The 15,451-nt window shown below is 41.0% G+C and overlaps 1 protein-coding gene across 1 annotated transcript in view; it reads right to left on the bottom strand.

Moving 5' to 3' along the window:
* The window catches only part of LOC131292836 (U8-agatoxin-Ao1a-like), a 31,757-nt gene extending 24,885 nt beyond the window's left edge, over nt 1–6,872 (bottom strand). Inside the window, exon 1 of the mRNA XM_058320927.1 lies at nt 6,740–6,872. Within this exon, the coding sequence (XP_058176910.1) occupies nt 6,740–6,872 (133 nt within the window). The remainder of the gene's footprint in view (nt 1–6,739) is intronic.
* Nucleotides 6,873–15,451: the final 8,579 nt, after the last annotated feature.

Here is a 15,451-nt window from a genome sequence, read left to right as displayed (position 1 = left end):
TTATTTATTTTTTACCCAATCTTGATAGGTCTAAAATTGTTTATGTCAGTATTGTGCCAGAAATCGTTGCCCACGCAAAATCGTCCGTTCAAAATTCCTTTCGCCAACCATCCGCCAGTGTGGGACTCCCGAAAGTGGTTTATCTTTTTGATCGATTCTCGGTGATGGTTGTAGGATTTTTTTCTTCCTTCACCTAAATTGCTGTCCTAGTAACTGTCGCCGGTCAGCAACTCACGTGTTCGCGTCCAATGAGAAATGTGATGACACCGCCACGATTCAGCAACGTCTCAAAATCGCTCCGTCAGGTTCTTCATTGTGGCAAAGTACGGCCACCAAAGAAAACCAGCACGAAACAACTTCTTTCCGCAGCTGCTTTGCCTAAGGTATCCTATTCATCCACCCACACACACACAAACACATTGCGTTTGAATTGCGACAGCTTTTGAATTCGATATCGCTCAGTTGAAGAGGGAAGCCATTTCCGGTCCGGCGCACGCTTTTTCGACTTCGGAAACCATTATTGTGTCCGTTCGGTTCACGAACGTCAAGAACCGCTTCCGTGCGACCGGAACGAGACGAAAACAAAGGCGAAAGTCGTCAGCCAGTCGGCCGAAGTGGAAAGTGAAAATAAATGCCACTGCGAAGATGATTCATAATCGTTCAATTCCGAAGCATTTTGGGAACCGAAAAGCAACCACCCACCCTTCGGAGAACGTGTAACTGCGGCCCGAAGGTGGCCAACACTTGGGGCAATAAATAATAAGTGAATGCTTGCTGCAGCATATCGGTAAGGCACATGCTAGAAAAGGATAAACATGTGAAAATCCAGAGAGACTTTGGAAACAAGATGAGCCAATCGTTCAACGTCGGTGCAAAATATTCGCTGCAGCAAGTGGCCGTGAAGGATCCTAGCGGATGATGATACAAGAGGCAACACACTGGAAAACTAATAAGCTTTTCCTGAAACAGATGATCTTCGTTTTGTCAAGAGGTTCGAACCAATCATACCCTTATAGAAGAATGGAAAACAATGTTGAAACAAGCTGGTACGAAAGATGACTCATTGTCGAACATTTGCTACAACATTAACCTATTTTCTCATTCCTTTGTTTTCTGCTCTATTTTTCCCGGTGAGTGGTGGGAAGAGCACTCATAGCAGCTTATCTAAAAAAAAGTATCTGTAAAAGACAATTTTGAGCAATTTTTCAACAAGACTTTTTAAATTTGTATAACTATATACGGAATATTTCTGAGGCTACAAAGAATTGAATTGGATCATACCCACGCAACCGAAATTTTTCCCGTAAATCGGTAAATTGGAAAATTTCACCCACGTTCCCAATTTGATTTTCATTTTGCCCGAAAGGTTTCCCTGGTTAGCTCGCCAAACTATCCGATCTATCGAAAATTATTTCCAGATATTGGGCAACTTGAAACCCTCCATCATCATCAACCTTTTTTCCTATTTGGGCTCAAGTCGTTAAAGCACTGAATGTTATCACTAAGGGTAGAAATCCCCCACAATGGCACTTTTCGTGGTTTAATTGAGCTGTTCAAAACTCTTCCTCAAACTTTTGACGAAGGTGCACTAGACTCAGAATTAATTCGTTTGTTTTTTTTCATCCCTTCTCATGTGGCTGAAAAAGGAAAAAAACATAGATAATGTACGATCCCTGACAAACATTAATTAAACAGCGTGGTCAGGTCAGCGGCCAGCTGCTTGCTTCGAAATGTTTCTTGGAAAAACTCAATTAGAAGCGATGATGATCTCATGGCGGTGGATGATTTCGATAAAAAAGGAAACAAGAGAACTCCCATCACGCACTTTTCTGATAAAATTATTTTTATCGTTACAGTAGGAGTTCTATTTTAGTATGTTTTTTTTTTAATGTAGTTAAGGTAATTGCTACATCGATAAAACATAAAGTTTATCGTTGTACTGTTGTATGGCATGAACTTGTACAATCTCATGTTGTGTGCAAGAATCCTATGCAACCCATAGGATTAAGAAACATGCATCTCAACCAATAGCTTAGCAACATCAGAACAATAGCGTCTTCATGGTCGATCAGGATGCGTTTTGTTCTCTCTTTTGCAAGCGCTAATTTTCCGCGCTTGATTGGCACTTTCACTTCTCCAAAGATCCACAAAGATCAAACACCGATAAAATTCCTTTTTTTTTGCAGATAACTCCATATTTCTTGATTTAATATAAGCTCTCCTGCTTCTACCATTCTAGTATATAGTAACTTTATAACTTATGTTAACGGTAGAATTTATTTTTGATGAAAAAGAAAAATCCTATTCCTATTAATCAAATCATGTATTTGTATTTCTTATGTAAGTAATAAATGCTTGTTTTATGGTGTTTTTATTCAAAAGCTTCAGGTATTTTTATTCAAATTTTACGGATATAGACAAAAACTTGAAAGTGCCAGACCACTAACCACACTTCGAAAACAACAAACTGTGATCTAATTAAGCTCTGCAAATGCACAACTTACCCCTCGTTGATGGGCTTTAAATAATACATAACTCCTTTCAATTGACACACAAACTTGAAACTGCACTGAACAATGCATTTCCTTCATCGCAGGCGGGTCCTCCACCTTCTTTCCTCGAGGGCTTCTTCTGATACCATAAAGTCTTAACAAACACTGCGACGTTCGGTGGAAACTTTGTCCTCCCTTTGTTTCGAATTCTGTTTACAACGCTCAAGGATATTTGGCACCACGAAGTTGACGAGCTGCTGATTGTCACATCTTTCCCCAGCCTGCTGCTCACTTACTTCGCTAGGCAATGGGAAATGGGTGCTAGCGTGGATGTGTGCGTGTGTCTATGTGTGTGTGAGTTTGTAAACATCCTTTTGGAAATGAAGTAATTTGTTCGCATTAGTTCCTCCTCGTTCGTCCGTTTCTGCTGACAAGTCAAACATTGACAGTGACATTATCCGATTGTTTTTCCATCGTTTCTATGTGATTCGGTTCGTCTGTCTGTCAGGCCCTTGCCCATCTTATGTTTGCCGAATCCTACGGCTCACTCCCTTCTCTCATCGATTGTTACTTTCAACAATGTCTATCCGTGTATTTTCTTGCATTTCGAACAAAATAAATCCTTTCCTTTTTTTATGGGACAGCTAAACGAAACGATCGAAATGAAACGCGAGAAAAGGCTAAGTTTACCTCTCTTCACTGTCCTACTGCAAAGATTCACAATGCTAAATGTGGGTTTGGGTTAATAATATCGATTGAATAATTTCGACAATCGGATTAAAACCACTCGCCGACTAGTAACGAATGAGTCTGAAATGCACTCTTTGCAAATAACTAAGACACAGCTTGGAAGGAACCGCATGATTTCTTTTCTACCACGGTCTCGTCAGGGTTAGTGGCCAATAAACCCACGCCAAACTTCCCAAGCCTTTCCCACTCACCCCGTTTTGGGATTGAGAAGATTAAAATGCAAACCTCCTATCATCGGTGACAGTTAAGCTGCAACCGCATTGTAACATCGACCTCATTCTGTAGATTCGTTGGGGAAATCTTGGACAAATCTGGCGATGAACATCCTCTGGGGGTGTTTTCCGATTTGGTTGAAAAAGTTTACTAATTTAAGCGAACGATTTAGAATAAAAAAGCGATTACCGAGATTCAGTAGCGTAGCATCATTCATTTCTGATGTCTGCTTAATGGAAAAAAGATGTGTTCGGTTTTGTTAAAATTCAAATTTAGAACTGAGCTGCTTTTATTAATCCATCTTCATCGAATGTATATTTTGCATTCTTCAGATCATTTAAATTTCAAGTAAAAAGAGATGCGAGAATGTAACCAAGTAATATAAAACCTAAAAATAATAATACAATAACAATTAGTCAACAGACTACAGGTTTTACCAGAACATATTTATAAAGTTGTCTTGAACCTCACAAAAACAATAACCTAAATCAAACATTTCAAACCCATGTTTAACGTTATGGTAAATTTGTTCGCAATACTTCCACCGTCCAATTCGGCCAGCATTTCAACGGGCCATACACTAAGCCGTTTGTAATCTTCACTCGCACCTTTTGCTTCAGCCTCTCTACCTCATGTAAACCTTTTTGTACCGAAACGGCAAACACCGAACCAACCCGGTTCAAGACTTGTCTTTTCGTCGAAGTCACTCGAATCGATGCAAACCGGAAAGCCTTTCCTCGCCCAAGAAATGAAACTCGAAATAAATGGTCACGCTTTCACCATCAGCCAACAGAACGAGTTCAGAGTGGAGTAAATATTTGTGCGGGATTATGTGCCTCTTTGCGAAACGTGGTTTGCAAGCACTTTGTTTTTGCACGGCTTGCGAACAGTTACAACCCCTTAAGCTTCCCTTTAACGTTTTCCTTTCACGACGGTTTATTCAATTTGGTAAGATTTGAGCAGGAACATGCACGAATGCAACTTTAGAAAGCATCTCGAATAAAGCTGTTTGTTAAAAGATATTTGCATAATAAACAGATAAAGAGCGGTTCTTAATACACAACCTTTCACCTACTGCTTCACACCGAACACACGTCCGAATGCTAGTGAAAGTGTGCGTCATGCCTTGACATGACCTGCATGCGATGTATGGTTCAACGTATGCAGACTCTGGAGCAACACATCACCAAGAGAACTGTAGCAACAAAACACATCGAACTCACGCACGTCTTTTGAAACATCGCTCGCTTTTGTACTGCTAATCGTTTCGCCTCGTTTCGGTTCGTTTTGCATCAGCATGATGTGCGCCCGTCGTTGGAAGGATAAATATTTAGCAAATGTGAGACCCTTCCTGCCCGTAATGAAGGGAATGCTGATGGAAACTTATCTCGTATCACGTTGGTAAACGGAGCGAGGCCGCATTCCTCCCGTTCAAGTCTGGCATTTTCTACGCCCTGCTGGAACTCTGCTGCGTTCCGTTGAGTTGCTTCTACACAATTCGTTTCAGCTAAAAGCACTTCTTTTAACGTGTGTAGCAAAAGGCTAAAGTGCCGACCGACGGGCAACTTTAATAGCTTACGGGCCACCAGGCGCCTCCATCGAAGAATCCTAACTCTGGTCCGTGTACGTTGCACACATGGCGATGGACTTTAACGTTCGAAAACCATAAAACTATTGCCATAAAACACTTTCTGACCAAAGTGTGTAAACAGTTGGAACATTATTTGTCACACAAACCTGGCGAGGTAATTACCATTATGCGTTAAATTGGCCTCGTTCATGGAAACATTAGGTTAAAAGCTACGCACGATCCGAAATTAACAAAAAACTTGTCTTATGCCAAGAGTTTAATAAGTCTCTTAAACTATATTAAATATCACACCAAATTAAGTCGTTTTCTAAGGAAAAGCACTGTATGTATTATGCGGATAATTTTTTGACGTATAAAGCTTTTATTAAGCGCCAAACGGCATATTCAGCCATTGTCGTGCACAGCCGTTTAAAAACATACAACAACATTATCACCGCTTCTTGACCTCCCGATTTTGATCAAGAAAGGATAGTTTATTTATGAAACTGGCGAATGAATAACACACTTCTTATCGATCGATTGAAGTGTTTTTATCTTGTTTGGAAAAACTATCGTACACTTAAATCTAGATCATATCTATCGAGGTATGAAAGCAGACCAAGAATTTCAAAGTCCATGTATAAAAGACTTTTCAATTCTGCCTAGGTTCGGTATGTTTTAAAGCTTTTAAAGGATTGAGATAGTCAATAAATCGTTCGATCCAGAGAAGGACGACTCATTTCATTGCCAAGTAGATATTCATACAATAGTGATTACACTGGCTTTAATACAATAGTGGTTTCACTTGATAGGAATACATAAGTCTTAAGCAATGGTATTAGATATTAAGATTCTTAGTGCAGAACTCGTTTTTAATCATTGCATTATGCAAAAACGTTCAATCTACGTAAGAAATACTGTTTTTTTAATAGTTTGGAACATTCCAGTCAATCCTACAAACAATTCAGTTTCAGTTCATGGCTTCTTTAAGTTGAACAGTGAACAGTGAATAGTGAAGCAGACAAGGCAATCGATAACCGTTTCCCTAGAATATCAGAAAACAAAAAAGAAAAACGAAACAAAATACATCCCGGAAATTATTGCCCTCTCCTGGCGCCTACCTCTTGCCCTGCCGTCTACTCCTTTCGACGTTCCCGAATGCCCGAAGGACATTCAACAGTTTGTCAGCCTTCCGCTCCACAAAAAAAGGAATAGAAAAGAAACGAAAATACATAGAACTCCCCTCCCCCCCCCCCCTCCTCCTCCTCCTCCTCCAAACAGGCCGTTGGAAGCCTAACTCGACGCAAGCGAAACTAACACGCGTTCCTCGTTAAATGTCACCGGGTTGGGGTGCCGAGAGGAAGCCCAGAAGGAGCGTTTATGTATCGCCCCAGCCCCGATCCCCCACAACCGGTGACGCCATACCACACCTCACTTGCGTTACCAGTGGGTTCGTTCTTCCCATCACGTACGCCACCATATGGTGGCATCGGAGGGCCGCTAAACGGTTCGCGAACTGGGCGCGAACCACCGTAACAGGTGGGTTTGGGTTAATTTGTTTCGGTGCTGTTGTTTTTTTTTTCGGGGAAGTGGCAACAGTTCGTGAAGATTAATGAGTTCCGGTTTCACCGAAACCGAGTCTTGTGTCTCTCGTGCTGACTGCAAAGGCCGCCTGAGCCGTGAGGGAGTGTGGGAAATGGGACTACACACTTACCTTCGAGCAGGTTACCCGACGGCACCGGATAGCGCTCCTCGGAGTCGTACACGTAGCTGCTGGCACCGTGCGCTCCGGCCACGAGTGCGATCAGCAAGCAGATCAACAGTCTTCCCACCGTGCACTTATGCATCTTGGTGCATCCACTCGAGTCGATTGGGCGGTGAGTTTCCGGTCCTCACAAAAGCGGCTTGCTGGGATGTTATTTTTCGTGTCACACTCTCTTTCACACACCACAAGTTTTAATAAACAAACGTTGCTTCACGATAGTCACCAGCGTTTGCTTTGTTCCACAAACAACCAATTCTTCGTAAACACAGACAGTCCAAGGGAGAAAGCGTCACTCGATGGAGCTAAACGACACTGGATTGGAGATGATTTCGGAGGGCAAACAAGATGCTGCTAGCGTTTTTTTTTATGTTAGGACCCACCGGAAACTGAACGTTGCAGCTCCAAACTCCGGAAAGGGGAAACGCGACCGTCCGCACGCACGCACGCACGCACGTTCGTTCGTTCGTTCGCACGATGCCGAATGTTATGATGCTCGGCTGCTTCCGAGTGCCACCGTAGCCGAGAGCGAAATGATGGAGCACCGACACCGTGACGGCGTTCTTATATATGCCCGCCATTGCTGGCCAAACCGAATACGAACGATAAAGCACTCCTCGCCCGTCGTCAGTAACCACCGCCCACGAACTCCTCCGGACGTGTCTCTCCCTCTCATGAAGACCAAACGGGTGTGTGTTTATGTCCCGTTCTTGCTCGACACATAGCCAACTCCTACATCCGGATCGCTAACCGATCGTCGTCATCATGACCATCATCGCTTCGCGTCAGCATCATCATCACTACACGAGACCGAACACGAACGGCCACCGACACGATGCCGAAGCTGCACGAAATGCTGTGGTGCGCGTGCCTCCTCCAACCTGACCCTTTCCATCGTCTGTCTGTTGGGTCGAATATCATCTGGTTTTATTTTCCACCGAACGATAGTTTCGGACAAACCAACATCCCGTCTTCTTTTCCAGTACGCCTAGCGCAAGACACTCTATCGGGGACAAGCGAAACGCTTCCATACGGTGCCTCCTTTGCGTGTTTTATATTTTTTCAACTCACTTTAAGGCTTGAGCAATACGTGACAAATTTAGTTCACTGGGGTATTAGTAAAACTATTTGTTTGAAAATTATACCAAGTTTGTTTTGTGACTTAGAACAAATGCTGTACACCTTTTGAAAAGTGAGACTAATTTTATGGAAATACAAATTTTGAGATAGGATGAACAAAATATTCGTTGTTTTTTTAAATAATTCACTATTGATATGTAATCTTTACATCGACTTACAAAAATAGGAGATAGCATTTTAAGGAGATAGCATTTTTTTACCGTTCAAAACGTACATTAAAAATTCACAATTGTTGTTTGAGCACGTTATATTTTTAAATATAGTAATCTAATCTAATCTAATGCTTTTAATTTTTTTAATTTTGTTGAACAATAGTTTTGGTGCAAAAGTAGAATTTTCTATTCGTTTTAATTCACCATTCATAAAGTTTAAAGTAAGGTTTAAAGTAAAGCTTTTATTCAATTTTACTTATACCTAAACGAAGAAACTTTTAATTTAGAAGAAACTACATTGCGTTATTTAGAAGTTGCTACACATTGAGAATATTTACAGCAGCAAATATTTAAATTCTCCGTATGCAACAATATAATTAACGATATCGATGGCTTCAAGAAAATAACGTATTAAACCCATCATTCACTACAACCTTTCTATTTCATAAAATGTTACTTTGTTGTGTAATTTAATGTTTCTTTATCTTCATAAGAAAGAATCTGTATCCTATTAGGCCCTTTTAAAGCAACGGTTTTACTTAGTTCCAATTCTAGTCATTCTTTATTTTAAGCGTATGAATGAAACGGGCTACATTAAGTTTTGTTAAAATTGAACCCGCCAAGGAATTATAATTACATAGAACAGCATTAATTTACCGTTTATTTCACCATGTTTCATATACCAATGAGCAAACAAAGTATTCGAAAATGGAGCAACATAAATTAACATTCAAACGTCGTTGAAAACATTTACTTAAAAAATAATCTAACAGCTAATTTGTAACAAATGTACAATTCACTAGCAACTAGAGGAACTGGCGATCTGTTTACCAACGTCGACGTCGGTGTGTTCCATTTCAACGCGCTTTTCTTCCAACCAACCTTACCTCAAAGCACAATCCTCCTCTCCCACTCACTCGGCTGCGAAAGTACTTCGGGCCACACTATGCCTACTTGGAGGAAACACCGCTCGGCGATGATGGTGCGGCGGCAACGGCGGAACGCGATGGCGATAAAGTATCATCATCGTTCGCTCGATTCCACTTTTCCATCCACCATGCGTCTCCATCGATAAGTTGTAACTCGATGCTTGCATTGCGATAGCGGAGTTTGTAAGTCCCACGGCTCGCAAAAAAAAGGGTAAACGGACGAAAAAGAAGGAAAATCAAGCAGACGTAGCGGGTCTCCGCTAGTCGAGTGACGATAACGACGATAACGGCGGCAGACCAGACCAGATGTGCTGCGTCCAATAATAATTCTCTGCGACACTGCAGTGCACGCTTCCGCCCGGTTATTCGATGAGCTTTGGATTTATTCTCTGGCAAAGATACTTAACAGGAAGGAAAAACACTTTCTTTTTTCTTCCGATTTTGTCTGGCGTTCCAACATCTGGAAAAAGAGCATTTTCATCGCCACTGTGTAGGCTTCAACGTCCATAAAACTATTTTTCGCTTGTTACCATATGTTCAGGAGAATTCGTTTCCTTGTTTCTGTTCCAAAGTTCGCTTATATTGTTAACGTGTATTTCCACTCTTTATAGCAAAAGGTGTTAACTCAATGAAATATACATTTTTGCATCGTTTTGCACTGCACAATATTTCGGATGAATCACATTCGGGGCAGCCGGCAGCTTAACCTCATTTGCCATGGGTTATTCCTATGACGCACTCACACAAGAAAATAAACCGTTGCGGCCTAACTCATTCGAAGGGATTACCAACGCTCGAAGGAAAATATTAAATTACATCATTTTAATCACACTACCCGGCCAGGATAAAGCTCTGGGACGAACTCAAGCACCGACAAAGTCTAAATCCCCTTGAAAACTGGGTTGAGAAAACGAATCTCGTAATATTTTACTTTTATGTTTCATTACTACGAAGCGAAGTTTTAAAGTTGCATGAGCTTAAACTACTTGTACCTGAGCTTGTTTGAACTGGTGCAGAATTTTCTTCCACAGACACATGAATAAACGAGATTTGTAAAAGTTTACTTAGCCTATAAAGGCAATTTAAAATGTAATCTGCGACTGGAATGAAATGGAAAAATAAGAAACCATTATACGAAGCATTTTGCTTATAAATGGCATTTATGAGACAAATGGAAGGCGATTGACCCAAAAATAAAAGCAATAGTCTGTTTGTAGAAACAGCAGGAAAACTGATGAGCCGTTATCATTACTTTACGCCCTCAAAACCACCAGGCGCCTCCATTGCAGAAGCGATGAAAACTAACCGGCATCAATAAATGCATGGAAGATGATTAAATAAAAACTGTTGCACAAACAATAGCCATGCTCGCTCATGGATGTTGAAAAAGTCAAGTTGAGAGAGAGCAAAAAAGTATGGACACTAAAAACAATTAAACGAATCCTACGGTCGCCATGATGGCATCTTCGGTGACTGCGACGTTAACACATTCTTTTATTTGTACGCTTCTGTGCACGGCGTGCACACAATATCACTTTATGTCTGCCCCCTTGGAAGCAGATACCGTAGTACCGTAACACTCGCACCACGATGTCACGCGTCGTGGTCTTGAGCAGTCGCAATCAGCAGTCCTGGGGTGGACCACCACCGAGCGGGCTTCCTGTTACAAATTCCACGAATCCACGGGCGGCTGCCATGCATGAGTGTGGCTGACCCGCACCGTTCCATCTTCTCAGCCCACGAGTCCCACGCTTGGGTTAGTTTTCCTGACATCGCGCCAGGGTGTGTGACTTCTGGCAGGGGAAAATGTGCCCCGTTTCGTATCCCGGGTTTGCGAAAAAAGAAATCGCATCGCCCGGACACAAGCGAGGAAGTGGAGGAAAAACCACATCCTTTCCCAGATGACTTTTGACGCTCGTTTATTCTACAGCAAGCCATGGAAAAATGTGACGATTAGTGGTTGAAATTGCTCCGGTGGAAATCTTTGAACTAACCGACAAGATATGATTGAACAACCTAATCGACCGTGACCGGTCAGAGGAAGGAGAATAAATAAAAAGGAAACGTCGTGAAAATCAACTCTACTTCCACAAGAAGTTGCACAGATCCAGAGAAACAATCACCGGAAAGGGTAAGATAATACAACCAGATACTGAACAACTTGAACAACAGAACCGGTACGCCACCGGAAGCGAGAGTTCCAGTTTCTCGGCCCCGATGGCCATCGACGGTTTGGAAAATGAGATCTTACAGCACAATGCGGGATGCACTGCGTTGGTGGGCGACAAATTCCCGGAAATCCTATGGGAAGACATACTTCCACACACCGCCACACATACCACCACGCGCGGCCACCTGCGAAACGGAAGTGAGAAATGTCATCCATGTGACATTCGAATCTATATTTGTTCCGGATAATCCCGAGCCCATCAGCCGACCGTGGTGACAAGGGAGGACGTGTTACCAGCGATATTAAATTATTTCCCATCACCCTTTGGAGCATCCCGACCACACCGACACACACACATACACACATACTAGCTGTAGTACTGGCCGCCATGTGTTTACCCAGCACGCGTGACAGATGTAGGATTAGTGTGGCATGTGTTTGTTTTTTCAACGCACAGTTCATCCTTATTTTCTTCCTCGGTTTCTTATTGGTTGTAAAATATGTTGTTGCTTCCTGTCTTGGTTAGAAAGTTCACCAAAAAACAGTGACACAACCGTTTTCTTCACGAAGATTACTCTTAGATTTTAAACTATTTATTTACCTTGAATGGCTACAACATTTACAAGAGGAAAATTGATTTTACTTTTCTCAAATTGTTTAACAGTAAACCAGATCGACATATATTTCAAATACTTGACCTTTTCATAACCATCAGGTATATACTTATTCTCCATTTTGGCGGAATCAGGTGTAATCAAGAATGATCTTTGCCCGTTTCACCTTTATTAACTCACAAAATATGGGTAAATGAAGCAATCTTGATCAGTGTAATTGATATCTTAAATCAAATTTGAGTAAACCATTCAATTCACGCATTGAGTGTTAAAGCAAAAACTCAGACGCTGTAGACGAGAGAAAACGATTTAAAAACATCACCATTTTCCTCGAATTCGGTCAATTAGCATGAACGCGAAACGTGTCGTAAGGGTTCGAAGGGAAAAACTGCCATGCTGATGATAGGAAAAGAAGGAACAAAACGGGAAACAAAATTAGTCAGAACCATTAAAAAGGTGTCACCGTTGATTATCGTGCGTTTATCGTCAGTCGTTTCACAATTAAATTACAATTCACGACCTGGAATGCCGGAACGAAACGGGGCTCTTTTCGGGAGCCAATTTCATGACCAGGAAGAATGAAAAAAAGCGAGAAGAAACCTGCGTCGGCTAGGGCAGACTGTAAATTGAATATTCAATTAATCAGTACAGTCACCGAGCAATAAATCAGTGCCGAGAAACTGTCATCTGTGCTGCATGAAGGTAGCATGGTTAAGCTCTTGAAAATATGCTTAATAATGCAAGTAACTCCTCCTATAATTTCAAAATGTGAAAGTCTATAAACAAATAAATGTGTGTACCATTAAAAATCATATCTAAAAGACCAAGTTTTCTATCGCTCAGTCGGGGTTAAATGTCTGGAAAAAGATTCGAGTGCTTTCGTCTGGTCTCGCCAGACACGATGATAAGGATGGAGCACATGAAGCATGGAATGAAACATCTACCAATAAATATACCGGCAACAAATTGCGCCATCGACGGATCCATTTTGTTTTTCCCGACTTTAAACAAACTTAAACGATGTTGAGCAACTGCTTACCTTGCTCGAAAACTAATAAGGATGGAAATTTCAATGTAAAAAGTAGAGTAGTGAAAGTTTTATCTTAAGTAACTTTTATTTCTCTTTTCAAATCAGAAGTTAAGTAAACTATTTAGATTTAAAAACAGTTTGCTAAACAATTGACATGCTTTGGTAACTAATTCTCTGTTAGTGAGATGAATATAACTACTAATCTGAAAAGCATTACCTACTACGTCCGAACAGATCTACACTCACATTAATCTTTGCGTACAGTGAAAGGACATACCATGTCCGGGCGTAGAGACACCGTCCAGAAGAGTTCATAAATTATGCCAAACTAATTAAAACGAGAACGCACATGTGTTGCATGCTGAGGCAGGTATCAAGGCAGTTGTTAGTTCATGTGTTTCCCTTACACAAAAATGTGTAAACCAACGCATGCATACCTGCAGCATTCGCTCAACTCAAACGAATTCTCTGCAGGATTGTCAAGGCCAATGAAGTTAAATTTACAACATACTGTCACTTGTTTGTGTTATTTCTTTAAGCATATCAATGTATCGTTGATGTAGTGACTTGGCGAAAATTGTCAAAGAACTTTATAACAAGAATGGCGTGAATGTTATGCCGTTTCTTTATTCAACAATTTATTACTGTAAAAAGTCTGTATGAATAAGGAAATTGGACTTTTCCTTATAGCACTTTAGTATCGCGAATAAAGTTTGAATTATGTCACTTTCGATCAAACAGCTTCAACAAACAAATAAAAACGATAGAGTCTTCTATAAGCCTTAATTTAAATTCTAAAAGAAATCCGTGAACGTCCCATGGTTATGTTTTGAACCAAATTCATTAGAAAACTCTTCAACAAGCTTTTCTATTGTTGCGACCTGTTTTGGAACCGCTTTCATATCCGGCTGTCATCTATCCAATATCCGCCCTCGCCAAGGAAGGGAGCTCTCAAACTTGTCACCAACATAAGACTGATCCCGCCACTTCTACGTGCCATACGTCGTGGAATACGTTGTTTCACGGTAGAGTGTAGAATTGCCCGATCCACCAAAAGTGACAAAAAGGGTTTGGTTGGGGAATTATAAAATAATTACTTTATGGGGTTCATTAACTTCAAAGCGTCGGCAGGACTTCCTACAAGCTATCACTGGCACGGGGATCGGAGATCGGCCAAAATGCCGAACGCCGTGTCTAGCGAGCAGAGGGCGCTGACTTTGCATACGTATTTTCCTGCGGATGGAGATGAGCCCTCGGCTCGGGTTACGGAATTTCCGGAGGTTTTTCGGTACGCACGTTCGATCGACGGAACGGAATACAACACCGACAGTGAATTCCCTACGCTACGTCATCGAATACTGTAGAGGGTCCTGTTTGGGAATCTCAAGCCGAAGAGAAAGAATAAAGGAAAACGAGAGGTACAGAGAAAAGGGCAAAGGACACATTGAAGACACGGCCCCAACCAATCATTAACGTGTCAATCACTGTATTATGTTTCCAATTATATTTTCACTTTGTCCCGCCACTTGCTTGGCATTCTGTTCCAGTCATTCGCCGTCTTTTTGCTTATGTGTTTTGAACTCTATCTAAAGCACTACATCACTAGTTCAGTCTGTTGAAGAAACTTTTACGCCATTATCCACGATCCTTGAACTCCAAATGTGTCCCAGTTGCTGAAAGGAGTAGTATGTATGCGAAATATGATGATAAAAGCAAAAACGGATCGGGAATAATGTCAGCTATTAGTATAAGTTTGCCGAAAACTTAAATATAACGAAAACACAATGAAACAGACAAAGAAAGGTTGTTTGTGAATTTTACAGCGCTATTTAGGAGTTTTTATAATTTGTTTAATTAATAAAATCCTTTTTTTTTATTTCATTTACACTCTCCACTGTCCTGAAGAGCCACTGCCAGCGACCTGCTGACAACAATCTTTATTTTTTCCCCCTTTCTTATATACAATCCACACACTTATCGTATTTTTTGTACATTTGTTATCTAGAGCTAACAAAAATTAACAGCAAATGCACTAACATACTAGCGCAACCTGTACACTAGCCTACTAGTATCATTTACATCTAACCCTGTTTTGTACACTATGTTCATCAATGGGAGTAACCTCGTCACACATTTGCCTACGACTAACGGAACACTGTTGAACTTATTTCCCTATTGTGAGTAAAATAATCCTGATAAAAAAACAATGCGTCTAGCTCGTTACCGAGCTACATAGAGACCACCTCGATACTGGAACGGATTGTTATGGTGTGCTTTTGAACTATACTAGGAGATCCAACTGAGAGAGGCCAGCAGAAAAGCGAACACCGACACGGGGATACTTTGAGCACAGATGAAAGAAGATGAGTGTGAAAATGGGATTGATATGAAATAAACAGAATTCCACCTGAAAGTGGTTTTTTGGTTTCTATCAACAGTCCGTTTTAAATTATGCAATGCCCTAAATCAAGGCTGAACAATTAAAATTTAAACATCAACGTTTAACGAAACTGTGCTTTAAAAAACGTGAAAGTTCAGTTTGATTTCACAGACGCTCATGATTGACTCAAAAAACCAAACTTCGAACCTTACAGACCAACGTTACATGATCGCTGGATTTTCATTAGTT

The sequence above is a fragment of the Anopheles ziemanni genome, chromosome 2 (assembly GCF_943734765.1).
Source record: "Anopheles ziemanni chromosome 2, idAnoZiCoDA_A2_x.2, whole genome shotgun sequence".
In the NCBI taxonomy this organism is placed as follows: domain Eukaryota; kingdom Metazoa; phylum Arthropoda; class Insecta; order Diptera; family Culicidae; genus Anopheles; species Anopheles ziemanni.
The sequence above is the reverse complement of the archived record's forward strand: the minus strand, read 5'-3'. Positions and strand labels throughout refer to the sequence as shown.